Source organism: Gymnoscopelus braueri (genome assembly GCF_963280865.1).
Source record: "Gymnoscopelus braueri genome assembly, chromosome: 4".
Classification (NCBI taxonomy): Eukaryota; Metazoa; Chordata; class Actinopteri; order Myctophiformes; family Myctophidae; genus Gymnoscopelus; species Gymnoscopelus braueri.
In genome coordinates, this window is record NC_137605.1 from 48,569,082 (window position 1) to 48,596,534 (window position 27,453).

The window sequence follows — 27,453 nt, forward strand, 5'->3', positions numbered from 1 at the left end:
CTGCTATTTTTGAATAGCCCAAAGTATAAGATAATGACAGATGCGTTCCCCGGTCTTAATTGTGGTCTGTTTTTTCCAGTGAACTTCGAAACTCTGCTCATCACCGTGGGAGTGGTGGGCGGGATCATCCTCTTCACCATCCTCGTGTGCTGCCGCTGCTGCTGTTGCTGGAATACAGTGTAATAATTCGGTGAATGTAAATTTGCCAGGGTACGTATGCAGCTGCACGTCCATAAGGAAGAAACGGCCTTATATGGCATTGCTGCTGCTGCTGCTGCTGCTGCTGCTGCTGCTGCTGCTGCGACACATCATTTTGTTGCTGTCGGGTGGAAACCTCATTATGTCCAAAACCGTTAATTTTCAGAAATTAAATTTAAAAAAAGGGGACAAAAGCAGCTCAACAAGCTCAAAATGTGTCGCAAGACGACACGCATTTGAGCTTGTAGATCGGCTACTTTTGTTACTTTTGTGTGACACTGTAGTATGATGAAATAGGCCATTAATTTCAGAAAAAAACATAATTAAGTTAAAATATGGAAATACGACCCGACAGCAACAATATTATTGATATAATCACACACGACTCAAGTGAGCTGAAGCTACACTGTAAAATCCTCGAGTATTCATTTAACTCTGGTAGTGTATAAAATGAAACCAAATGGTCCACCAATCAGGGTACGTCCGTACAAAGAAGAAAAGGCCTTTATATGGCGATAGTGCTGCGACAAATCATAATGATATCACAGTCACGACTCGAGATGTGAGCGACTACTACACTGTGAAATCCTGGAGTGTTCGTCCATTTGGTTCCATTTGTACACTCCCAGAGTCAAATGAATACAGGATTTTACTGTGTACAAGCTATTACACTATTGATTGGCATTATTAAACACGTGTGCGACTGCACGCACACACACACACACACACACACACACACACACACACACACACACACACACACACACACACACACACACACACACACACACACACACACGCACGCACGCACACACACACACACACACACACACACACACACACACACACACACACACACACACACACACACACACACACACACACAGAAGGCTACATCCTATCTCAACTGTTACCCGCTTCCATTGAGTAGCCTCTTCCTTTTTTACCACAGCCGTTGAGAGCCATATTCAATGGAACAGTGATTGTCTTGTTATGCTGCAGACAGAGAATGAAACAATCCTCAAATACGGCCCCATATATCTCAGCCTTTTGTTGAAAAATGAAAGCATCATTTATGTCATTTTAAGATTTCTTTGGCTATTGAAAAATAGCAGATATACAAGGTCATAGCGCGGCACTGAGTGTAGATCTGCTGAAAAGGAATCCTGAAAAAGCCAACATTTGTAACTCAAATGTTTGCTTCTGGGGGATTCTACAAATGTCTTCTAAATCCTACAGTTTTCTGAAACACTTATGTTGCGTTGCTATAATATCAGTGGTTCTCAAACTGTTTTCATGTCAAGAACCCCCAAAATGATATGAATGGGTTGAGGTGGTGGTAGGATATTGTGTAAACTTGTTCAGTCGTCAACCAGTTTTGAAGAGAAAGTCCAGGTGAGTCAGGAACGTTGATGGATAATTTTATGTTTCTCTGTTATGGGTGGACCATGTTTTCACATGTGTATGGTCTGTTTACATTTGCTCCTCCTGTGGTTTTCACTGTGTATACTGTGTGTCTGTCTGTCTGTCTGTCTGTGGTTCTGTCTGTGTCTTTGTGTTTTTCCAGGGCTGCTGCCTACAGACCAGCTCCGACAAGCAGTAAGGACCTCTTTACTTTCTGCAGTGTTGTTAGTTTTACTTTGCATACTACCCATTAAGACCGCATCTGTGTGCAATTTTTCGATTTTTGTCGTGCTATTCAAAAATAGCAGATCTACAAGCTCATAGCACCGAGTGCCGCGTTATGAGCTATTGAGTTATTTTACTTTTGGTACTTTAAGTATATTTGAAATGTTTTCAACCTCGTCTTTGTGTAGCCTACTCAGTGCCCTGCACTCTCCCAGGCCTCCCTCCGTCCTCCAAGGACAGTCCAGTCCCGTAGTAAATGTGAGCTCTGGCTTCCACGGGGTGGGTGGGTGGGTGTGTGTGTGTGTGTGTGTGTGAGAGTGTGAGTGAAAGAGAGAGAGTGCAGAAGAGGAGAAGTGCTGAATCGTAGTCTTCCCTTCATGCAGTGGTGGAAAAAGTACTCACATTTCTACTTGAGTAAAAGTGAGTAAAAGTACAAAAGTATTGGTATCAAAATGTACTTATAGTACCAATAGTAGAAAGTACTCGTTATGCAGAATGTCCCAAGTTTTCCCAAGTTTCCAGAACAATCTTTTGAAAATAGATGCGACGGATAGTGAGCTTGTAGATCGGCTATTTTCAAATGGTCAAAATGTATATAGGATTGAAGTGGTTAATATGTTTTGTAATGATCAAATAATTGTAGTGAAGTAAAAGTATAATATTTGCCTCTGAGATGTAGTGGAGTACAAGTAAAAGTACAGAAAATTGGAAATACTCCAGTAAAGTAAAAATACCTCAACATTGTACTTAAGTACAGTACTATGTACTTATTTGCTTTACACCATTGCCTTCATGTGCCAGGGAGCGTAGGCCCCAGACCCGCACATGGATCTAACTTCAACTTAGTCCTCGGTTAGCGTTAGCGGTGCGTTGACCTACATTAGACGTGGTTCGCCTTTCCAAACGGTACGTTCGTACAGAGAGCTGCTGGAGCAGGATCCAGGGTCCCATAATGGGGGGGGGGGGGATCTCTAGACTCTATTTTAATTTATTTAAGATATACATTATTATTATAAAACATACATTAGCCACTTTAGCCCTATTTTATACATAGACTACTTGAAAGAGCGTTGTGAGCTTGTAGATCTACTATTTTCAAACATTTTACTACTTTTACCTTTGATACTTTAAGTATATTTTGATGCCAATACGTTTGTACTCAGGTAACATTTTGAACATAGGCCTTTTACTTGTAACAGAGTATTTGTATATTGTGGTATTGCTACTTTTACTTAAGTAAAATATCTGTGTACTTCTTCCACCACTGGTTACAGTATAGTCTAGTTACTGAACCTATAAAATGTCCACATCTTTCTCTGCCTCTCTATCTCATCCAGTGGTGGAAGAAGTACACAGATTTCTTTTTTACTTGAACAAATTAGCAATAACATAATGTAAGAAATACTCCGTAGTAAAATGCCTGTAAAATGCCTGTAAAAAAAGTATTGACATCAAAATATAAGATGACCAAAATCACTTATTTTTAACTCATTCAGTTGGAGCAGTAAATCTTCGGATCACGTTATCTCCTGGTTCTGTGTAAAAAAAAAAAAAACGCGTTGTGATTGTTGATCGGCTATTTTCAGCGAAAGCTTTCCCCACAATAACGGAAAACCGAAAAGACACTATATTGAGGGACTCCGGTTACCCATATGGGGTTTAAGTTGTTAAAACCGGGAAAAAAAGCACTCAATTGAAAATGCCAACTTTGAACAGGTACAACTCATGCCCTGTTTGACCTACAGCCATAAAACTTCAATACACACATGCGTCTACTCATGATGAACAACTTTAACCCTCTGACTTTTGACCTCTGACCTTTAGATCTCCCACCATTTTGAATTATATGAAAAACAGTTAAAACCTATCTCCTCCTGGGATTTTTGAGTAATCTGCACGAAACGTTTTACACATGAACTTTGGACCTATGCCGACAAACAAGCAGCAAAGATTTTCCATAAGTGAAAAAATGAAGCTTTAATGAGCCAATGAATATTGCAGTTTTATGACAATTATTCATCTGCCCCTAACACATACATGCAGACTCACATTTCTTTGAAACTTTGCGTTAATGTTGAGGGTCATTCCAAATATTACTGAAACCAATCTTACTCCAATTGGTCAAAGGGGGGCGCTATAGCGATTTTTTGAAAGTGCAAACTTTAAACAGGCAAAAGTCATGCCTCGTTTGGCCGACAGCCATTAAACCTGCTTACACATGTGCCTTGACTCATGAGGAACACATGTATCACGTTGACCAGTAAGCTCCGCCCTTAGATTGTCCGCAATTTTGAGCAGTTTGAAAAACACTTAAACCCAGGATTTTTCAGCTATTTGCGTGAAACTGTATCATCTGTGTGATCTCCTTTTTCACAAGTTCTTGTCTGTTGGTCCAATGGCTTCTCCCTTAAACGTGTGCCTCACAACCTGAAGGTTGCCAGTTCAAGCCTCACTTGATGCGGACTTCATTAAAGTTGCATTGCACACAACATGATTGTGTCATTTAATACATGTGCAATTGTTAAACATAACCTGAAATACTTATTTGAGAGGGTATGTTTTTGCAATGTATGACATACTTCATTCTGAAAATAGCCGATCTACAATCTCAAAACTTTTCAGATAGCAACGTGTTTCTGAGTTTGTAGATCGGCTGCTTTCACTGGTTCACTTTTATCTTCAACAGACAACCTCAGCCTGGACAAAGCTATAGCACTATAGGTAATGTTGCAGCCCGTCAATCCGAAGGTTGAGGGTTAGATTCCTGTTAATGGCAATAGGTTGACACGTCCAATCAATCCATTCTGCTTCCATCCTTCTCTCTCTTCAATCTATTGTTTCCATGTCTCTCTCTCTTCAATCTATTCCGTTTCCATGTCTCTCTCTCCGCCCTTAGATTGTTCGCAATTTTGAGCAGTTTGAAAAACACTTAAACCCAGGATTTTTCAGTTATTTGCGTGAAATGGTATCATCTGTCTGACCTCCGTTTTCACTGTATCAGGTCTGTTGGTCCAATGGCTTCCCGCATAAGTGAATGTTTCACAACATCAAGGTTGCCGGTTCAAGCCTCACTTGGTGGAGACTTCATTTAAAGTGCATTGCAAACTACAAGACTGTATTAATGAATACATATGCAATTGATAAAGATAACATGAAATGCTTATCTGAGAAGGTCTGTTTTTGCAATGTATGACATACTTCATTCTGAAAATAGCCGATCTACAATCTCAAAACTTTTCAGATAGCAACACGTTTCTGAGCTTGTAGATCGGCTGCTTTCACTGGTTCAGTTTTATCTTCAACAGACAACCTCAGCCTGGTCAAAGCTATAGCACTATAGGTAGTGTTGCAGCCTGTCAATCCAAAGGTTAAGGGTTCGATTCCTGTTAATGGCAATAGGTTGACACGTCCAATCAATCCATTCTGCTTCCATCTTTCTCTCTCTTCAATCTATTGTTTCCATGTCTCTCTCTCTTCAATCTATTCCGTTTCCATGTCTCTCTCTCCGCCCTTAGATTGTCCGCAATTTTGAGCAGTTTGAAAAACACTTAAACCCAGGATTTTTCAGTTATTTGCGTGAAATGGTATCATCTGTCTGACCTCCGTTTTCACTGGATTAGGTCTGTTGGTCCAATGGCTTCCCACTTAAGTGAATGTTTCATAACATCAAGGTTGGCGGTTCAAGCCTCACTTGGTGGAGACTTCATTTAAAGTGCATTGCAAACAACAAGACTGTATTAATGAATACATATGCAATTGATAAAGATAACATTAAATGCTTATCTGAGAAGGTATGTTTTTGCAATGTATGACATACTTCATTCTGAAAATAGCCAATCTACAATCTCAAAACTTTTCAGATAGCAACGTGTTTCTGAGCTTGTAGATCGGCTGCTTTCACTGGTTCAGTTTTATCTTCAACAGACAACCTCAGCCTGGTCAAAGCTATAGCACTATAGGTAGTGTTGCAGCCTGTCAATCCGAAGGTTGAGGGTTCGATTCCTGTTAATGGCAATAGGTTGAGATGTCCAATCAATCCATTCTGCTTCCATCTCTCTCTCTCTTCAATCTATTATGTTTCCATGTCTCTCTCTCTCAATTAATGCATGTGCAACTGTTAAAGGTAACATGAAATGCTTCTTGGAGAGAGTATGTTTTTGCAATGTATGACAAACTTCATTGTGAAAATAGCCGATCTACAATCTCACAACTTTTCAGATAGCAACGTTTTGTGAGCTTGTAGATCGGCTACTTTCACTAGTTTTCGTTCCGAGGAGACACAAAAATGCCTTTATTGGTAAATGGTTTGTGAACCAGTGATCTAGAGTAGTTCGGGACACAGAGGCTTGGTTCATAATGGACGGAAATACTTATAAATATCAACAGACACTACCAGTAATTGTGTCAATTAATACATAATGCAATTGATAAAGATAACCTGAAATGCTTATTTGAGAGGGTATGAAGTATGTATGACATACTTCATTCTGAAAATAGCCGATCTACAATCTCAAAACCTTTCAGATAGCAACTTTCTTTCTGAGCTTGTAGATCGGCTGCTTTCACTGGTTCACTTTTATCTTCAACAGACAACCTCAGCCTGGACAAAGCAATAGCACTATAGGTAGTGTTGCAGCCTGTCAATTCGAAGGTTGATGGTTCGATTCCTGTTAATGTCAATAGGTTGAGATGTCCAATCAATCCATTCTGCTTCTCTCTCTTCAATCTATTATGTTTCCGTGTCTCTCTCTCTTCAATCTATTGCGTTTCCATGTCTCTCTCTCTATCTCTCTTCAATCTATTCCGTTTCCATGGCTCTCTCGCTCTCTCTCTCTCTCTCTTCAATCTATTCCGTTTCCATGTCTCTCTCTCTCTCTCTCTTTCTCTTCAATCTATTCCGTTTCTCTCTCTCTCTCTCTCTCTCTCTCTCTCTCTCTCTCTCTCTCTCTCTCTCTCTCTCTCTCTCTCTCTCTCTCTCTCTCTCTCTCTCTCTCTCTCTCTCTCATATTCACCAGGTCAGGTCTGTTGTTCCAATGGTTTCTCGCTTAAGTGTGTGCCTTACAATCTCAAGGTTGCCAGTTCAAGCCTCACTTGATGCGGACTTCATTTAAGTTGCATTGCACACAACATGATTGTTGCGAACGCGGAAGGAGGCCTCCGACCAAGTGGAGCTTACTATATCACCGTGCTTGGGTTGTGTGTGTGTGTGTGTCTGTCCCTTATTTATGGTCTTTCCGTGTGTGTTCACGCTCTCATTGGCTCGCGCCCCCATGTGACTCGAAACTCTGTGCTGAAATGCCAGCAGCTGCACTGCCTGTATACAGCGTGTGTTCGTTTTAAACGCTATATATAGATAGCCTGCCTAGATAGCCTGCAGCAAACAGAATGGTGTTTTAGAAGGCGGTCTAAAGCGCACTTCGGATAGAGTGCGGTGTGATTCGAAAGAACGCGACACTGACGTACAACGAAGCTTTCCATAAGCTTGTAAAAGTTTACCCTCTTTCGGTCTATAGGGCGGTCATAGCTGAATGGGTAGAGAGTCCACCTATAGGGAACTTAAGGTCCCAGGTTTGTTTCCTGGACCCAGCTATGTGTTGAGGTGTCCATGAGCAAGACACTTAACCCCTAACTGCTCCCGAGAACCAGTCCCAGCATCGGCTGCGGGTGAAGCTGAAATCAATAATGAATGCTGCTCAGGAGCATTCATTCAAGGTCATTCATTGTAACTTCTGCACTGCCAACAAGACACTCCGCTGCTTTTGTAGAAGATATGGACAACCATGTAGGCCTACATTACTACTGTCTGTGGACTGTGTCAACTTGAGGAATGTCTCAATTCCACATAAAAAAAATAAGTTAAAGGATGACAATGAATAGTGATTGTAGTCTGTATAACACAAGTTCCTATAATGGGCTTGTACCTGCTTACTGGATTTCTTGACAACATTGTGGTTATTTAAATAATTTCGTAAGTAAGTAATAGATATATCTTATCTTAATTCCCCCTTTCTAAGTTGAATAGTAATACAGTATAACCATTATAAGCTACATCGTGGACGGTATCTTGAAAATGGCGCCTTTCCGGAATTTACATGATTGTTAGAAATGGATTCTACTGGTAAAATTACCTTAGGGTCAACTGTTTGACCATTGGTTTCCAAAATGTATTGTCTAGAAGTCATATAGATGATTCACACACATCACGGCTTCACATGGGGGTAGGTTTGTTTAGAGAGTGATAACTGCCATTAAGCTACTAGATTGGCAGGGTTATCATTCCAAAATATAAACTAGAGACATGTAGGAAGTTTACGTCACTTTAGGTGGTACCAATTTGTGAAAATATCAGTGTTGGCCCCAGGACTATTTCATGTTATCTTTAAAAATTACATATGCATTAATTCATCAATCATCATCACCTCAACACAATGTCAGGGACAGGGATCTAACCAGCGACCTTTGGACTCACAGGCTGCCTCTCTTGTCATTGAGCTAGAAATATGGCCTCCCTGATAGTGTCTGTTGATATCTATAACTCTTTCTGTCCGTTATGAACCAAGCCTCTGTTTCGCTAACTACTCTAGATCACTGGTTCACAAACCATTTACCAATAAAGACATTTTGTGTCTCCTCGGAACGGAAACTAGTGAAAATAGACGATCTACAAGCTCACAACGCGTTGCTATATGAAAAGTTGTGAGATTGTAGATCAGCTATTTTCAGAAGATGTCATACATTGAAAAAAATACATTGAAAAAAAAAATACTCTCAAATAAGCATTTCATGTTATCTATCAAATTTGCACATGCATTCATTGATGCAGTCATGTTTTGTGCAATGCAATTGAAATGTAGCCTGCATGAGGTGAGGCTTGAATCGGATGTGACGGGGTCAGAAATGAGCATTGTGTAATTTTTTGGGATTTATTTTATTGATGCGTAAAACCTGTATAATGCACTTAAACAATCATCATCTTAAATGTGTTCCCTGTAATTCTCCCACTGAGTGTTTAACATTGCAATGTATTTTCCCCGGTCCCTGAGCCACTTGACATTGAACTGTATGATAGGCTGCATGACATTGACCGTGTCACTCAGGCGTGACCGCCAGCCAGCCAATGTCCCCAGATCACGCTGTCTGAGAAGCGAATGAGAACGGAGTAGGGTGTGGTTCACCCACTACAAAAGGAGAGCGGGCCTTTTGAATGAGAAACAGGAAAAGACAGAGGCATAACAGCGAGAGACAACCATAATAATAATAATAAATAAACTTTATTTGTATAGCACCTTTCATGACATGAAATGCAGCTCAAAGTGCTTTACAGATCAAGAATACAATTACAGTTAGAACCAATTTAACAATAAAGCAAACAAAAATAAAATAAAATAAAATAAAAGCAAAGGCATAAAACAACATTAAAATAGGCAATACAGTGAGGAATTAAAAATCAACCAAAGAATCAGCTAAAAGCAAGAGTGAAGAAATAGGTCTTGAGCTGTGCTTTAAAGCTATCGACATAGGCTGCCTGTCTTAAGTGTAATGGGAGTTTATTCCACACTGTCGGTCCGTAAAAGCAGAATGCTGCTTCACCGTATTTTTTATATGTCATTGTAGGCACCTCGAGCAGGTCAGCACTTGAAGACCTGAGGGCCCGGTTTGGAACATATCTCTCTAGCAGGGACGTGCTGGCCACTGGGAAATCCGGGAAAATTCCAGAACGGCCGCGCCATTTACGGCGCGGCCGCAAAACATTTTTTTTGCTCCCGTTTTAGGATTATTACGGTAATTTCCGCGTCGCGCGGCCCAATTATTAGTTACGTTACTGTTGGGCTGGGACGTTTTTCAGCAGTGGCGTAATTTACATAGGGTTGCTGGGTTAAAACGCACCCTCCCAGCACGCCCCTGCAGAGAACTGAGAAAAAGGAACTGAAATCTCAGCCACATGTATTTGTGTACCATACATGGAACTGGATAGAGCTGTCTCATCGTTATTCTATTGTAAGTATTTGTCTCATTAGCAAGAACTGCACGTGATGGTGAAGAAAGAGAAGTTGGAAAGACACTTGCGGACAAACCACAAGTCATTTGACAAGACATTTCCAGCAGACAGAGAACTGAGAAAAATACATAAACTAAGGAAGTGAAAGATCTCATGCCTACTGAAACTGTTGGGGCACAAAGGGGGCCCTTCTGTTCTAACCTTCTTGAATTAGCACTCACTCACGACAAATGTGTCTCGTTGTGAGCTTGTAGATCGTTTTTATTTTTTTCCGAAAATATATACACACACACACACACACACACACACACATATATATATATATATATATATATATATATATATATATATATATATATACACATATATATATACACACACACACACACACACACACACACACACACACACACACACACACACACACACACACACACACACACACACGTACTAGTCTAATAGTTTCAAAATGTGTAGCACACTGTCATAGACACTATGGCACATTACGAGTCCATTAGTTTACATTTAGCGCTAGTCATTTGGGTTTCCCGTAAAATTATTCACAAATTATTTTGTATGTCCGTGAAAAAAATCTAATATTGATAAAAAATGTCCGTCACGTGATGACCCCTGATCTCCTGCAACATGTTAATGAGCATGTTACTTTACGAGTCACCAAAGTTATTCAACCACGTTTTTACATTATAATGAAGAAAATATATGGGCTATAATTTGATAATTTTTTTTCAAAATAAAGAATGTGCCACGGACATAGACATGTCTTACCACGGACGTTTGTCCGTGAACGGACATGTTGATGAACCCTGGACGGAAGGCACACTGTGTATAAAACTCTGTATCTCTGTTTAAAACTTCAGAAGAATATATCTGGAACCAACCATGCTTTTCCGACGCTTGTTAAGATCTCTTCTCTGGAGCAGCCGCAAAAAAAAAATTGCTCCCGTTTTAGGATTATTACGGTAATTTCCGCGTCGCGTGGCCCAATTATCAGTTACGTTACTGTTGGGCTGGGACGTTTTTCAGCAGTGGCGTAATTTACATAGGGTTGCTGGGTTAAAACGAGCCCCCCCCCCCCGTTGACAACCCCCCCCCCCCCCCCCGTTGACAAAAGTGTGGGCCGGTTCGGAAAATCCCAGAGCTGAATTTTGGTCCCAGCACGCCCCTGCTCTCTAGGCAGTCAGAGAGGTAGGAAGGTGCCAGGCCATTTAGAGCTTTATAAACTATTAAAATAATTTTTAAATCAATCCTAAAAACAACCGGGAGACAGTGTAGTGAAGCTAGAACTGGAGTGATATGTTCTCTCATAGGCTACTGACCAGTCTAATATTGGAGTTTCTGCATACCAGCCACTAGTGGGCCAGCCCAACACTCAGGCGTGACCGCCAGCCAGCCAATGTCCCCAGATCACGCTGTCTGAGAAGCGAATGAGAACGGAGTAGGGTGTGGTTCACCCACTACAAAAGGAGAGCGGGCCTTTTGAATGAGAAACAGGAAAAGACAGAGGCATAACAGCGAGAGACAACCATAATAATAATAATAAATAAACTTTATTTGTATAGCACCTTTCATGACATGAAATGCAGCTCAAAGTGCTTTACAGATCAAGAATACAATTACAGTTAGAACCAATTTAACAATAAAGCAAACAAAAATAAAATAAAATAAAATAAAAGCAAAGGCATAAAACAACATTAAAATAGGCAATACAGTGAGGAATTAAAAATCAACCAAAGAATCAGCTAAAAGCAAGAGTGAAGAAATAGGTCTTGAGCTGTGCTTTAAAGCTATCGACATAGGCTGCCTGTCTTAAGTGTAATGGGAGTTTATTCCACACTGTCGGTCCGTAAAAGCAGAATGCTGCTTCACCGTATTTTTTATATGTCATTGTAGGCACCTCGAGCAGGTCAGCACTTGAAGACCTGAGGGCCCGGTTTGGAACATATCTCTCTAGCAGGGACGTGCTGGCCACTGGGAAATTCGGGAAAATTCCAGAACGGCCGCGCCATTTACGGCGCGGCCGCAAAACATTTTTTTTGCTCCCGTTTTAGGATTATTACGGTAATTTCCGCGTCGCGCGGCCCAATTATTAGTTACGTTACTGTTGGGCTGGGACGTTTTTCAGCAGTGGCGTAATTTACATAGGGTTGCTGGGTTAAAACGCACCCTCCCAGCACGCCCCTGCAGAGAACTGAGAAAAAGGAACTGAAATCTCAGCCACATGTATTTGTGTATCATACATGGAACTGGATAGAGCTGTCTCATCGTTATTCTATTGTAAGTATTTGTCTCATTAGCAAGAACTGCACGTGATGGTGAAGAAAGAGAAGTTGGAAAGACACTTGCGGACAAACCACAAGTCATTTGACAAGACATTTCCAGCAGACAGAGAACTGAGAAAAATACATAAACTAAGGAAGTGAAAGATCTCATGCCTACTGAAACTGTTGGGGCACAAAGGGGGCCCTTCTGTTCTAACCTTCTTGAATTAGCACTCACTCACGACAAATGTGTCTCGTTGTGAGCTTGTAGATCGTTTTTATTTTTTTCCGAAAATATATACACACACACACACACACACACACACACACACATATATATATATATATATATATATATATATATATATATATATATATATATATATATACACATATATATATATACACACACACACACACACACACACACACACACACACACACACACACACACGTACTAGTCTAATAGTTTCAAAATGTGTAGCACACTGTCATAGACACTATGGCACATTACGAGTCCATTAGTTTACATTTAGCGCTAGTCATTTGGGTTTCCCGTAAAATTATTCACAAATTATTTTGTATGTCCGTGAAAAAAATCTAATATTGATAAAAAATGTCCGTCACGTGATGACCCCTGATCTCCTGCAACATGTTAATGAGCATGTTACTTTACGAGTCACCAAAGTTATTCAACCACGTTTTTACATTATAATGAAGAAAATATATGGGCTATAATTTGATAATTTTTTTTCAAAATAAAGAATGTGCCACGGACATAGACATGTCTTACCACGGACGTTTGTCCGTGAACGGACATGTTGATGAACCCTGGACGGAAGGCACACTGTGTATAAAACTCTGTATCTCTGTTTAAAACTTCAGAAGAATATATCTGGAACCAACCATGATTTTCCGACGCTTGTTAAGATCTCTTCTCTGGAGCAGCCGCAAAAAAAAAATTGCTCCCGTTTTAGGATTATTACGGTAATTTCCGCGTCGCGTGGCCCAATTATTAGTTACGTTACTGTTGGGCTGGGACGTTTTTCAGCAGTGGCGTAATTTACATAGGGTTGCTGGGTTAAAACGAGCCCCCCCCCCCCGTTGACAAACCCCCCCCCCCCCCCCGCCGTTGACAAAAGTGTGGGCCGGTTCGGAAAATCCCAGAGCTGAATTTTGGTCCCAGCACGCCCCTGCTCTCTAGGCAGTCAGAGAGGTAGGAAGGTGCCAGGCCATTTAGAGCTTTATAAACTATTAAAATAATTTTTAAATCAATCCTAAAAACAACCGGGAGACAGTGTAGTGAAGCTAGAACTGGAGTGATATGTTCTCTCATAGGCTACTGACCAGTCTAATATTGGAGTTTCTGCATACCAGCCACTAGTGGGCCAGCCCAACTTCTATGCGGTGGGTTTTGAAAATCTTACACCCACAGCCACAACACCATGCCACAAATCAAAACGTGTCACTAAGTGCACAATCTTTATGAGCTTGTACATATTCCCTCCCAGCATTTAAACTACAGTTTATAGCAGTTTGTCCTAGCTAATCTCGCAAACCGTTGGGCCGTTCAGCACCAAATTGCTTGTGTACATAGCCAGTAGGTCACAGACGTATCCACTATTTCCCCCCTCTTATGTTTTATATTTTTTTTAATATCTAACTGTAATTGTATTTATCATATAATTATTTCCATAAATGTGTTCAAATATCAAATTATCTCATTAAATATGCACAATATCAAGATTTCCTCAGCAGAAATGGATTCTACTGGTAAAATTACCATAAGGTCAAATGTTTATAAGACCATTGGTTTCCAAAAAGTATTGTCTAGAAGTCATAGATGATTCACACACATCACGGTTTCACATGGGGGTAGGTTGCATTAATTAACAAGGTCATGTTTTGTGCAATGCCCCCCCTCACCCCCCCTCACTAACCTCAGTAAAACAACGCCTAAACCTAACCTCAAGAAACACTATGTGTAAACCTAAGAATGCCAAATCATCATCACCTCAACACATTGTCGGGGACAGGGATCGAACTAGGGACATTTGGATTCACAGGCTGCCTCTCTTCTCATTGAGCTAGAAATATGGCCTCCCTGATATTATGCGTTAATATCTATTTTTAAGTCTTTCCTCCGTTATGAACCAAGCCTCTGTTACTACTACTCTAGATCACTGGTACACAAACCATTTACCAATAAAGACATTTTTCTCGGAACGGAAACTCACAACGCGTTGCTAACAAAAAAGTTGTGAGATTGTAGATCGGCTATTTTCACATAAGTATGTCATATATTGAAAAAAAAAAGCTCTATAGACTTTATAGATAACATATTTGATCTATCTACAAAATTTGCACATGCATTAATTTATGCAGTCATGTTTTGTGCGATGGAATTGAAATGTAGCCTGCATGAGGTGAGGCTTGAATCGGGGACTTTGAGTTTAAGAGGCATGTCCCTTACTGACTCAGCCATTCGTGAGGCATTCGTAACGCATTTATGTAATTTTCATAAAACTGCAATTTTCATTGGCTCATAAAATCATTTTGTCAAGTACACACTTTTCTTCTGCTGGGATTTTAGATATTGGTCCAAAGTTCACGTGTAAAAGGTCTGCAAGGTAGAGATAATTTGGCGATTATGCTTAAAAAGGTGGAATAATGATAATAATGAAAGTGAAAGTGTAGAGATGCAATAGGGGTCCAAAGGCCCTAGGGCCTTGGCCCCTTAATAAAACGATTCACAGGAGGCAGGCAGTGATCGCCCCATGTGCACAGTGCACACGCCCTCACCACCACCTCGTACAATTCAGCAGTCAAAGTCTCAGTCTCAAGCCCCATCCTCCTGTTTCACCATCCTACTGTATATAGACCCTGTGCATTAATATTTGTGTGCAGGACTTCTAGAGATTCTTTGCAAGGAACACCAACTGATTAACCATGTCTGGCCTCAGACTTGTTGTCGTCGTTGTTTGCAGCTTCATTAGCCTAGTGGAATGTCAAAATACCACACCACCTGCCACACGTAAGAATTTATTATAAATGCATAAATATGTATTTATTTATTTATTCATTATTATTATAATTACCAAAGCATGTCGGAATTGCCTCCCTGATTTATGTGGGATATTGTTAATAACATGACCTGTGAACTTTACTGTAAATGCGTCACAGCTCAGGCTGTGATGTTAGGTGTAAAACATGATTATTATGTCTATGATTATGATTATTTATGATTTATTATGAACTGTATTCATCTGTGTTTTCAGCCTGTAATTCCCACACGGCTTGTGACACATGTGTAGGAAGCACCAAGGTATACTGTTTAAGTAAATCCTGAAAATGTGTATTTAATTTCAAATGCATTTAGTTTCAATCTTTAGTTAACTATATGAACTTAAAAACAAATACATTGGACATAAAAAATATATAATAATAATTTGAATACTAGTCATTTAAGCTACTAATATAGACTAGTAGTAATTAAAGTGTGTCATGTTTGGAATTGTAACAGCTGAAATCAATAATATATCAGTATTCCGATATCAACCTGCGGGCCACATTATGTGAAGGTTGGGGCCCCCCGGGCCGCCAGTTGCCCATGTATGTTCATGTGAAGGACCCCCAAAATGATACATATTTGGCTGCAGACCCCCATCTCATATCTTGTGATGGTCACCCCCAGAAGCAAAGATTTGAGTTAAACATGTTCGCTTTAAAAAATATGTATATTCAAAGATTTGCACACATTTTCACGAATAAAAAAATATAGCAGATCTACAATCTCATAGCGTGGCACTCAGTTCCATGCTATGAGCTTGTAGATCTGCTATTTTTTAACAGTCAAAGTATAACATATGGTTAAAGTGGTTAAAATGATTGTTTGTGACGCTAATTTAGTATCTAGTTGTAACTAATTTAGCTGGGGACCCCCTGGTACTCCCCCAAGGACCCCTGGTGGTCCCCGGACCCCACTTTGAGAACCAATGCTTTAGACTTAGGAAACTGGACCTGAGTTGGACCGCTTTATTCAGTCTACTACACCAAAACTCTTTGCCAAAAAATAGCCGATCTACAAGCTCATGGATGCTGGGGTTCAAGTGGTTAATATTATATACAAAAACTGTACATATACACAGGGAGATTTTATATTTTTCTGGGCGTCCCTTATTTTTCTTTCTCCCTTTTTTTCTTCAAATTTCATGTAGTTGGCAGCCCTAATGCAGTGCCCTCTGAAATAGAAGGTTTTTAAAATGTTCTGTTTGTTTGTATCAGTGTTAATTTTGACAGCAAATTTTGATTTAGTTTTAGTCATAGTCTTTTGAATACAATTCCATTTAGTTTTAATCACATTTAAGTCATCGGAAATGTTAGGGTTAGTGTCTAGTTTTAGTTTAGTTTTAGTCGACTAAATATCATAAGATTTTAGTCGACTAAATCTACAGTTGATTTAGTCGACTAAAATGTATGTTGGCGGTGCCTTGATGGCGTCGTAATGCCTGATTTTACACTTGCATGCTGAAAATAGTCGATCTACAAACTCACAACGCATCGCAGTTGTGAGCTTGTAGATCTGCTAATTTCAAGCGCAACACCCACGCGCAACCAAACATAAAATTACTTGTATTTTAGTTCTACTGGATCTCTTCTCCACTAGTCCCTCCTTAACATTTTAGTCTACTTTTTATTTGTTGACGAAATTGTCAATATATTTAGTCTTGGTTTTAGTCATCATAGCTTAGTTTTTATTTAGTTTTCGTCAGTGAAAAAAGGTAGTCGACGAACATTTTTCGTGATAGTTTTGGTTGACGAAATCAACACTGGTTTGTTGTGTGCAGTGCTTTTGAAAAAAAACGTTTTTTTAAATGCTGTTTTTGTTTGCAGTGCCTGTGGTGTTTCACAGAATCAGAATCAGAATCAGAATTCGCCAACATCACGTGCACAGACTACCCTGTGGGCTCCTTGCTGCCACCTGCCTCCGTGTGCAAGCTGTCCGAGGCCCGATGGGTGGTGTGTTGGGGTGAGTTTTTAACCACTTAAAACCATCTATTCTTATTTAAAGGGACCGGACATATAACCGTACTTGGACCACCTTTAGCCCTCTTCACCAAATCTCTGTGTAGAAAAAGAAAAGCTGTGTTGTGAGCTTATAGATTGCATTGTTAATTTTCTGCAAAGGTTCCCCCCAGAATAGGGATGCAAGGGTTCAATTCTAGGGGTGCAACATTCAAAATAATCAATTCAATAGATTATAAAAAAAATATCGATAATACATTTTAATAAAATAAATGATACGATTTTGCAGGCAAAAATGTAAAATGTTATTTTCTTTTTAAATAGCAGATCTACACGTTTACAATGTGAAGTGAGCTTGTAGATTGGTTACTTTTGCTATATCTTTGCGACACTGTTGTATGATTAAATAGGCCTTCAGGGGTTAATCAGATTGATCAATTTAGTTTTTTTTGCAACTATTCGTTGATCTATAACAAGTAAAATAAATTATTCGACTAATCGAAAAAATATTCGAATAATTGATAAGAAAATAAACGATAGTTGTAGCCATACAACTGCCAATGAAACAGTACATCCTGGGTCATTGTTCATCAGGTACTGTAAGGGGTCAGGTCAGGTAGAACGTTCTGGTCCGATACCGTCAACTCAGCAAGTAGCACGGCATGGAAAAGACATGTGATAAGTACTGGGAGGCTGGGAGCTGATGGTAGGTGTGGCACCCCACCTCAGCAATCCATCTCCCTGGTTTAGACACCCTCATAGCTCCACTGATACCGACAATAAGCCACTTCGACCTACTTACTTAGTTTACTTACTTACTTTCTTACTTAACTTATACTTCAGGTCCCAAAAATGGGTCATTTGTGTTATTTAATGTATGAGTTATGACTAATGGTTAGTGGAACATTCAGGTCAGGGCTATATACTACATTCTTAAGGGGGCTAGATTTGAAAAATTACATTTACCAGGGGGCCAGAAATTCTTGCAGTTACTGAAAGACCAAAAAATTAGATTCACGACTGTAGCATTCGTTTTTATAGCGTTCATGTGAGAGAATCTGGATTGTCATGTGTATGTTGACATTGTTAAAAAGTTAAACATCAACGCTGATCCAAGCTGGATTTGAAATGAATCAACAAACAGTATGCTCAGACTAATTTTTTTTACAGCCTACAGGCTTGTTCCTCTCTAAGATAAACTGATGCTTGTCGACCAGTTCTAGGTATCGGCATCAATACTAACACCACTTGGGGCAGCGGTGGGTGGGAGGGAAAGTGCCTTTTAAAGTGGTTCGCACCTCCCCAACACAGCTGAAGTGCCCTTGAGCGAGGCACTAGCTGAACCCCAAGCTGCTTAGTGGCCAACAGTATAACACTGTGAATGTACTGGTCAAATAAATGTATTACCGCCAAATGACGTCTATGAGTGCCTGCAGTTCATCAGATAAAAGACAAGCTGCGTCTACAGTATGTCTCAAAAACTAATAATTTTAAATGCCAGTTTACAATGTAAATATATCTCTCCTACAGTATTTATCCTAAAGCATTTTGCTATAGTAGGTCTTCATGTAGGCCCGGACCAGACAAGAACAACTTGTGCTTTTCCTTTGTTATCTAGTTGGTGTTTGAAATAGGACAAGGATATCTGTGTCAGAATGGTTTATGGTGTAATAGCTCTTGACAAGTCATAAAGTGCATGAGAAATATTTAAAACTCCTGTAAATTAGACTAAAAATGAAAGTGAAAGAAAGAAACAGCTCATTTTGTTCAGACCATTTCTCAAGAGGTAGGTGTGGCAGATGTTTTTATTGGTTTCTCTCTGACTCTGCCTTTGGCAAAGAATCTCAACAGTCACACACAGCAATGGCTACTCTTTTATTTTTTTCACGCACCGTTATATGATTTTGGGTTTTTTATTTTTTTTATTTTTGGACCTGACATAGAAGAAACAAGGGATTCATCTTGCAACGAACGTTACTGAATGACAGTGGTGGAAAGCAACTAAGTACAAGTACTCAAGTACAGTACGAGAGTAAATGTACTTAGTTACTTTCCACCACTGCCAGCCAGTGTCGACATGTTTTTAGTTTTTCTCCAGAGATTAATTATTGTGGCCAGTGATCACGGCAGATGTTCATCATGTCATGTTACGCATCTGTGTCATTTTAGATTTATTTGACTATTCAAAAATAGCAGATCTACAAGCTCATAGCGTGGCACCGAGTGCCGCGCTATGAGCTTGTAGATCTGCTATTATTGAAAAAGAAATTGTGAAAATGTGTGCAAATCTTTGAATACATACAGTATATACATTTTTAATTAAAATCTTTGCTTTTGGGGGTCCTTGGAACAAAATATTTTGCGAACCACTGATTTTAGCAACATAAGTGTAAAAAAAAAAAAAAGTTAGGATTTACAGTAGAAGACATTTGTAGAATCCCCAGAGGCAAAGATTTGAGTTAAAGATGTTCGCTTTAACATTCAAAGATTTGCACACATTTTCATGATAAAAAAAAGCAGATCTGCAAGCTCATCGAGTGCTGCGCTATGAGCTTGTATATCTGCTATTTTTGAATAGCCCAAAGTATAAGATAATGACAGATGCGTTCCCCGGTGTTGTTATTGTGTGGTCTGTTGTTTCCAGTGAACTTCGAAGCTCTGCTCATCGCCGGGGGAGTGGTGGGCGCGATCATCCTCATCATCATCCTCGTGTGCTTGTGCAGCTGCTGTTGCTGCAATAAGTTTAGTTATGGCCAAGGGTACGTATACAGTTGCACGTCAATATAAGGAAGAAACGGCCTTATATGGCATTGCTGCTGCTGCTGCTGTGACACATCATTTTGTTGCCGGGTCGGGTGGGAACCTCATTATGTCCAAAACCGTTACTTTTTCATATTCAAATTCAAAAGTAGCTCAACAAACTCAAAACGTGTCACAGGACGACGCGTTTTGAGCTTGAAGATCGTCTATTTTTGCTACTTTTGTGTGACACTGTAGTATGATAAAATAGGCCATTCATTTCCGAAAAAAACATAAGTTAAAATATGGAGATACGACCCGACAGCAACAATATTATTGATATAATCACAGTCTCACGACTCAAGTGAGCTGAAACTACACTGTAAAATCCTCGAGTGGGGGGGGGGGGGGGGGGGGGTTGAAAAAAGAGGGAGAGCGAGGAGAAAAAACGTGAAAGAAAGAGGTCAAAGACAAATATAAAAGATATCTACAGTATGTATCCTTGTACGTGCGCATAAAAAAGCAGAAGGCATGTACGCTGTGGCGCAGTGGTAAAGTAGCTGTAAAGTATCTGGAGGTCTTGGGAGGAGTAGGACGAAGGCTCTCTACGTCCTCCCGGTGGGGGCTCCTCACTGCTAGGTAGGTGAGTCAGTAGTATACAACAGCAGTGAAAACACAGAAATGTGTGTGTGGATTGGCATAACGACTAAATTGGGGAGAAAAATGGGTAAAAAAAATCAATACAAAAAGATTATAAATAAGTTGCAAAAAGTAGGAAGGTATGAGGTCAAATCAGTGGTGGAAAAAGTACTCAAATTATTTACTTAAGTAAAAGTATCGATACCACAATGTAGAAATACTCTGTTAGGGCGCGCTCCCACCACACTTTTATTTTACCTCTGGGGCGGAATCTGCCAATGCTTTGTCAATGTAAATGCGTGGATTCACGCAAGAGCGGATCTTTCCGCATGTCGCGCAGACCGTGCGTTTATCTGCTCTACACGACTTGTCAATTTAAAACATATAACTGCTGGAGGTAGGAGCGGATTTTCCTCCTCTGTCCAATCGGGTGAGTCGAAGGCGGACCGTCCCAAGACTCAGGAAGCACCATGGTGCTCAAGGCAGAGGGCGGTGCAGGCTACGGGGAGGGTCCTGAAAGTGAGTGACAGGTGCGTCACTCCCGTTTTTTAGAATCCGCTGGCTGCAAAAAACTATGGCCGCGCACAACCTGCGTTTAAAAGCAGCCGACCATGTTTTGGTGGGAGCGCGCCCTTACAAGTAAAAGTCCGGAATTCAAAATTTACTTGAGTAAAAGTACAAAACTAGTGCTGTCAAAATATACTTAAAGTGCCAAAAGTAAAAGTACTCATTAGTCATTATGCAGAATGTCCCCATTTCAAGTTTTCAAATGTATACAAATATTTTGAAAATAGCAGATCTACAAGCTCACAATGCGTTGCATCGCGACGCATTGTGAGCTTGTAGATTGGCTATTTTCAAATGGCCGAAATGTATTTAGGGCTGAAGTGGGTAATGTATGTTTTGTAATAATAATGAAAATCTACAAAGTAACTAGTAACTAAAGTTTGCAAATAAATGTAGTGGAGTAAAAGTACAATATTTGGATCTGAGTTGTAGTGGAGTAGAAGTGAAAGTACTGGAAATTGAACATACTCAAGTAAAGTACAATACCTCAAAATGTTTTACTTAAGTACAGTACTTAAGTAAATGTACTTAGTTACTTTCCACCACTGGGAACGAGGAATAATGGGTTGAGGTGGTGGTAGAATATTGTGTAAACTGGTTCAGTCGTCAACCAATTTTGAAGAGAAGATCCAGGTGAGTCAGGCAAGTTGATGGATCAATATTTTATGTTTCTCTGTCGTGGGTGGACCATGTTTTCACATGTGTATGGTCTGTTTACATTTGCTCCTCCTGTGGTTTTCACTGTGTATACTGTGTCTCTGTCTGTGGTTCTGTCTGTGTCTTTGTTTTTTTCCAGGGCTGACGACAGACAACGTCTGGTAAGGACCTCTTTACTTTCTGCACTGTTGTTAGTTTTACTTTGCATAGCTTAACCCAATATTTCGATTTCTTTGGCTATTAAAAAAAGCGAATCTACAAGCTCATAGCGCAGCACAGAGTGCCGCGTTATGAGCTTGTAGATCTACAATTTTTTTTAAATCGTGAAAAGTTTTGCAAATATTTGAATATGTTTTTTGTTTTTTTAAACGTATGTTGCTATATAGTGGTTCTCAAACTTTTTCATGTCAAGGACCCCTCTACACTCCCCCCCACCCCCCCTGTTCCTGTTTCTCTCTCTTCCTACCTGTGTCTTTCTCTTTCTCTCTCTCTGTCTTTCCCTCTCTTTCCCAGGTCCCAGGTCCCCCCCAGAATCAGAATCAGAATCAGGTTAATTTTAACATCACAGCAGGTCCACAAGGTAAACAAGTGGGTGAAATTCATTTTCGTACATTCCCATCACAACGTTATTTCTATAGAAAGAAGAGGGGGAGGAAGAAGAGGGCTGGGGGGGGCAAGTGGGAAGGAGGTCAAACAAAAGAACAACAAAAAGGCCAAATCTACATATTTACACTACCTGAGATAAAAAAATATATAAGCCTGAGCATAGCAGCAATGTATACTGTGCATGATATACTTATAACTACGTTAGGGAAAAAAAAGAAAAGCACAATAAAAGACAAAAAAAAGTGCGTTATACATGGGATTAAGGTGCAAAAAAGTCAGTGCGTGTCGACCGCATAATCTCTGTTTCTCTGTTGTGGCTGGACCATGCTTTCACATGTGTATGGTCTGTTTACGTTTTGCTCCTCCTGTTGTTCACTGTGTATACTGTGTCTTTGTGTTTTTCCAGGGCTGACGACAGACAACCTCTTTACGTAAGGACCTCTTTACTTTATGCAGTGTTGTTAGTTTTACTTTGCAAAGCTTAACCCATTAAGACCGGGAACGCATCTGTGTGTAATATTTAGATTTCTTTGGCTATTAAAAAAAAGGAAATCTACAAGCTCATAGCGCGGCACCGAGTGCCACGTTATGAGCTTGTAGATCTGCTAATTTTGAAAAATCGTGTTATTTTTGCAAATCTTTGAATATATGTTTTTCTTTTGAAAAAACCTATGTTGCTATATGTGGTTCTCAAACGTTTTCATGTCAAGGACATCTAATCAGGTTCTGTATATTCCTTTTGTTCCCATCTACACTCCCCCCACCCCCTGTCCCTGTTTCTCTCTCTTCCTACCTGTGTCTTTCTCTTTCTCTCTCTCTTTCCCAGGTCCCAGGTTCCCCCCACCGCCCCTCCCCCCCCGTACAGCAAGTAGAGTTGAGAATGAGTAAAGCAGAGTTATGGAGGAGTTCCCCAGGGCACCCTGTACGTACGGCTCTGCTCTGCTCCGTGACAGGCCTTATGTTTTCCTGGTGTAGCTTAGAGTGAGAAGATGCACGCGCACGCACACGCACACGCACACGCACGCGCACGCACACGCACACGCACACGCACACGCACACGCACACACACACACACACACCACATGCCTGTTGTAGTTTTAAGTATGTGAATCCAAAAAAAGGTATTGTTTAGAATAATCGTATTCAAACAAAAATCACTTGTTTTTTTTGTTTTTAAATAAAGTCAGAATGATTTCACAAATGTTGGTAAAATAAATAATATAGTTGTCTGGCTCGAGTTTGAGGAAGCCTGTGGGGCTGTTTTTTGTTTGTTTGATACAGATTTTAGCTTGTTTTTAAGATTTTCTTTTGTGTGTTATGAAACCAGATTTTTTTTTAAATGCTGTAGTTTTCATATTGATCTTTGCACTTTGTAGGCCTACCTACATACAATGAATGTACTGTAGCAAGCTCATTATAACTTGTGTGTATTCTGGACACTTTTCCAAATTTTAACTTTTAAAAACTTTAAAGGCGTGTTAAAAAATACTCTGCAAGAGTCATGTCTGGCAACATTATGCTCAACTGGGTTTTTCGGAAACTTCAGAGAGAGACGAGGGAACATTAAGTGAAGACTGCCGGAAATCATGGAAATCATGGATTAAAGTTCTCAGTCCCCACGAATCTACAAGCTCATAGCGCGGCACCGAGTGCCACGTTATGAGCTTGTAGATCTGCTAATTTTGAAAAATCGTGTTTTTTTTGCAAATCTTTGAATATATGTTTTTCTTTTGAAAAAACCTATGTTGCTATATGTGGTTCTCAAACGTTTTCATGTCAAGGACATCTAATCAGGTTCTGTATATTCCTTTTGTTCCCATCTACACTCCCCCCACCCCCTGTCCCTGTTTCTCTCTCTTCCTACCTGTGTCTTTCTCTTTCTCTCTCTCTTTCCCAGGTCCCAGGTTCCCCCCACCGCCCCTCCCCCCCCGTACAGCAAGTAGAGTTGAGAATGAGTAAAGCAGAGTTATGGAGGAGTTCCCCAGGGCACCCTGTACGTACGGCTCTGCTCTGCTCCGTGACAGGCCTTATGTTTTCCTGGTGTAGCTTAGAGTGAGAAGATGCACGCACACGCACACGCACACGCACACGCGCACGCACGCACGCACACACGCACACGCACACGCACACGCACACGCACACGCACACACACCACATGCCTGTTGTAGTTTTAAGTATGTGAATCCAAAAAAAGGTATTGTTTAGAATAATCGTATTCAAACAAAAATCACTTGTTTTTTTTGTTTTTAAATAAAGTCAGAATGATTTCACAAATGTTGGTCAAATAAATAATATAGTTGTCTGGCTCGAGTTTGAGGAAGCCTGTGGGGCTGTTTTTTGTTTGTTTGATTACAGTTTGATACAGATTTTAGCTTGTTTTTAAGATTTTCTTTTGTGTGTTATGAAACCAGATTTTTTTTTAAATGCTGTAGTTTTCATATTGATCTTTGCACTTTGTAGGCCTACCTACATACAATGAATGTACTGTAGCAAGCTCATTATAACTTGTGTGTATTCTGGACACTTTTCCAAATTTTAACTTTTAAAAACTTTAAAGGCGTGTTAAAAAATACTCTGCAAGAGTCATGTCTGGCAACATTATGCTCAACTGGGTTTTTTTGAAACTTCAGAGAGAGACGAGGGAACATTAAGTGAAGACTGCCGGAAATCATGGAAATCATGGATTAAAGTTCTCAGTCCCCACGACTGATTTCATTCATTTGGATTCCATAGAAGCCTTTTATGAAATCATGTCGTGCGCCAGAAAATTCGCCAATCTACAAGTTCACAACATGTCGCACTGCGACGTGTTGCCAGCTTGTAGATCGGCCATGTTCGGTTATTGGATATTTTAATAACCATAAAAGTATCAAACCTGCATTGTAGAAATACTCTGGTTAGGGCGTTGTCCTGTAATTTGAGGGTTCGAGGCCTATCAGGCTCGAAGCCTCTTTGAAACTCTAGGAATTCTTCTGCCGTTTTTGCAGTTCTGGCCCAACCGTGCATATGCTTTTTACGAAACTCGGCAATATGGTAGAGGGCTATGCCAAACGGCGAAGACACAAAACTCACAACCATTGGCCAAAGGGTGGCGCTGTAGCAATCAATTGAAAAATGCCAACTTTGATAGGTACAACTCATGCCCTGTTTGACCTAGCCTGACACTCAGCCTGAATTTTCATTTCATTTCACTCCATTATTCAGTCTGAAAGCCCTCTCAATGCAGCGGAGTTCTGAGATGGGGGCGTGGCCAAAGTGGGACTCCACTATGAACCAACGCGATTGGTTCATACTGGATTGTCCCGATCCCGATTCGTCGTACAGATTTTCAACCGAGAAACACCCGCCTTCGAAAGCGTCACCAGACCCTGAATGCTAGGCAAAGGATTCAGGGGGTGGAGCCAGGCTTTGTTTGACCTACATCCATTGATAACTTCTCAGATTTTTGGTGTTTGCAAAAAGACTGCTTTCCATTAGCTTGTAAAAGTTGACCCTCCCTCGGTCTAGGGTGGTCATAGCTGAATGGGTAGAGAGTCCCCCTGGAAAACTTAAAGGAGGAGTTCACCCAAAAAATGATTTATTTTCTATCAATTGCACACCCCATGAAGCCTTGAATACATGGATATATTTTTTTTTTTTGTCGCAATAATTTGATGCCCGGGGTAGGAGACACAAAGATTCTACTTTGTGTCTCCTACCGGATACATTAGCCGGTAGGTAGTGATAACTGCCATTAAGCTACAAGATTGGAAGGGCTATCATACCAAAATATAAACTAGAGACATGTAGGAAGACAAAAATACAAAAACTTTACGGTCACCTTAGGTGGTACCAAAATATGACTTGGCCCCTGGACTAAGAGGCAGCCTATGAATCCATAGGTCGCTGGTTCGATCCCTGTCCCCAACAATGTGTTGAAGTGATCATCATTGCGAATTCTTCGTTTTACAAATAGTGTTTCTTGAGGTTAGGTCGTTGTTTTACTGAGGTGAAGGTTAGTGAGGGTGGGTGTAGAGGGTAAATGTGTCGATGAAATGAAATTTGTCCCTGAGCAAGACTCTTAACCCCTAATTGCTCACAGGCCCTCATTGGAAACAAGACCGTAAGGACTTTCATGAACGGACCTGTTAAAGGAATTATCCTTATTCCCATGGATTGGATCCACCCCTCTCACCTGCTCTCACTCATCACCAATCACACCTGTCTTCACTCACAACTCATTAGTAGCCTGGTGGCTTTTTCTTTGAAATAACGTTTAGTTTTTCAAATATTTAACTTTAAGCGCCCAATGCCACACTATTGGCCATGGCCATTTAAAGGGTAGCAACATTAACAAACAAATGAGTCTATACCTGTAACAATACTCTATACACCAGGGAACTGCAGTGTTGCCTTTGCCTGGATTCGATCCCATGACCTTGCGGTTCAGAGTCAAGAGCTCTTCCAACTGAGCTACCCAGACACAAGACACAATATACATTGACATTTCATGAACGTGCAACTTTTACACTACAGATTCTTTTTACATCACTCTCCGATTTAATCAAAAAATCTAAGCTGTGTGATATATACATTTTGAGTTAATACCATTAATATCAACCCATGTCCCTCTGCACTCTAGCAATTAGTGCACCTGGTGATACCTAGCCTGTCAGTCATTGGCTCCTCAATGGTGCTGAAAAGTGTACATGTACATTTACTCAAGTACCAATACAAGTGCTTACAAAGCACAGTACAATTTTGAGGTACTTTTACTTTACTTTCCATTTGTGTTACTTCTACTCTACTACAATTACAGCATATGACAGCTTTAGTTACTTGTTACTTTGCAGGTGTAATTATTAATAACAACACCTACAGTAACCACATACAGCCGATCTACAATGTGACGCGTTATGAGCTTGTATGTATATAAAAAGCAACCCATGCTGTATGATAACTTACCATACATGAAATCCAATTCTGTCTATCCAATGGCTCAGTCAGTACTGCGGCCATAGCTGAGTGGTTAGTGAGCCAGCAAATGTGTCGATGAAATTAAATTAGTTCCTGAGCAAGACTCTTAACCCCTAATTGCTCACAGGCCCTCATTGAAAACAAGACCGCAAGGACTTT

General features: G+C 40.3%; 1 protein-coding gene across 3 annotated transcripts; it reads left to right on the plus strand.

Annotated features, from left to right (window-relative positions):
* The first annotated feature begins 14,983 nt into the window (after window positions 1-14,983).
* Window positions 14,984-24,340, plus strand: LOC308083176 (uncharacterized protein). Of its 3 annotated transcripts, XR_013932976.1 has the most exons (9): window positions 14,984-15,139; window positions 15,384-15,430; window positions 16,999-17,134; window positions 19,775-19,889; window positions 21,872-21,893; window positions 22,246-22,312; window positions 22,745-22,769; window positions 23,165-23,260; window positions 24,236-24,340. XR_013932976.1 is itself a non-coding variant. In XM_080425361.1 (8 exons), exons 1-7 carry the CDS (start codon window positions 15,055-15,057, stop codon window positions 22,748-22,750), a joined length of 486 nt encoding a protein of 161 aa, XP_080281487.1. In that variant the 5' UTR covers window positions 14,984-15,054; the 3' UTR covers window positions 22,751-22,769; window positions 23,165-24,163. The 3 variants fall into 3 exon arrangements, 2 of the variants coding, with proteins under 2 accessions (XP_080281487.1, XP_080281486.1); XM_080425361.1 differs by lacking the exon at window positions 24,236-24,340 and having other exon boundaries at window positions 22,246-22,320; window positions 23,165-24,163; XM_080425360.1 differs by lacking the exon at window positions 24,236-24,340 and having other exon boundaries at window positions 23,165-24,163.
* The last annotated feature ends 3,113 nt before the right edge of the window (window positions 24,341-27,453 follow it).

Bases quoted from the DNA above. Each gene is read 5' to 3' on its own strand.
- LOC308083176 (XM_080425360.1), top strand. From the start codon at position 15,055: ATGTCTGGCCTCAGACTTGTTGTCGTCGTTGTTTGCAGCTTCATTAGC. The intron at 15,431-16,998 runs GTATACTGTTTA...TTTTGTTTGCAG, and splicing joins CATGTGTAGGAAGCACCAAG to TGCCTGTGGTGTTTCACAGA. The intron at 21,894-22,245 runs GTAAGGACCTCT...TCTCTTTCCCAG, and splicing joins CTGACGACAGACAACGTCTG to GTCCCAGGTCCCCCCCAGAA.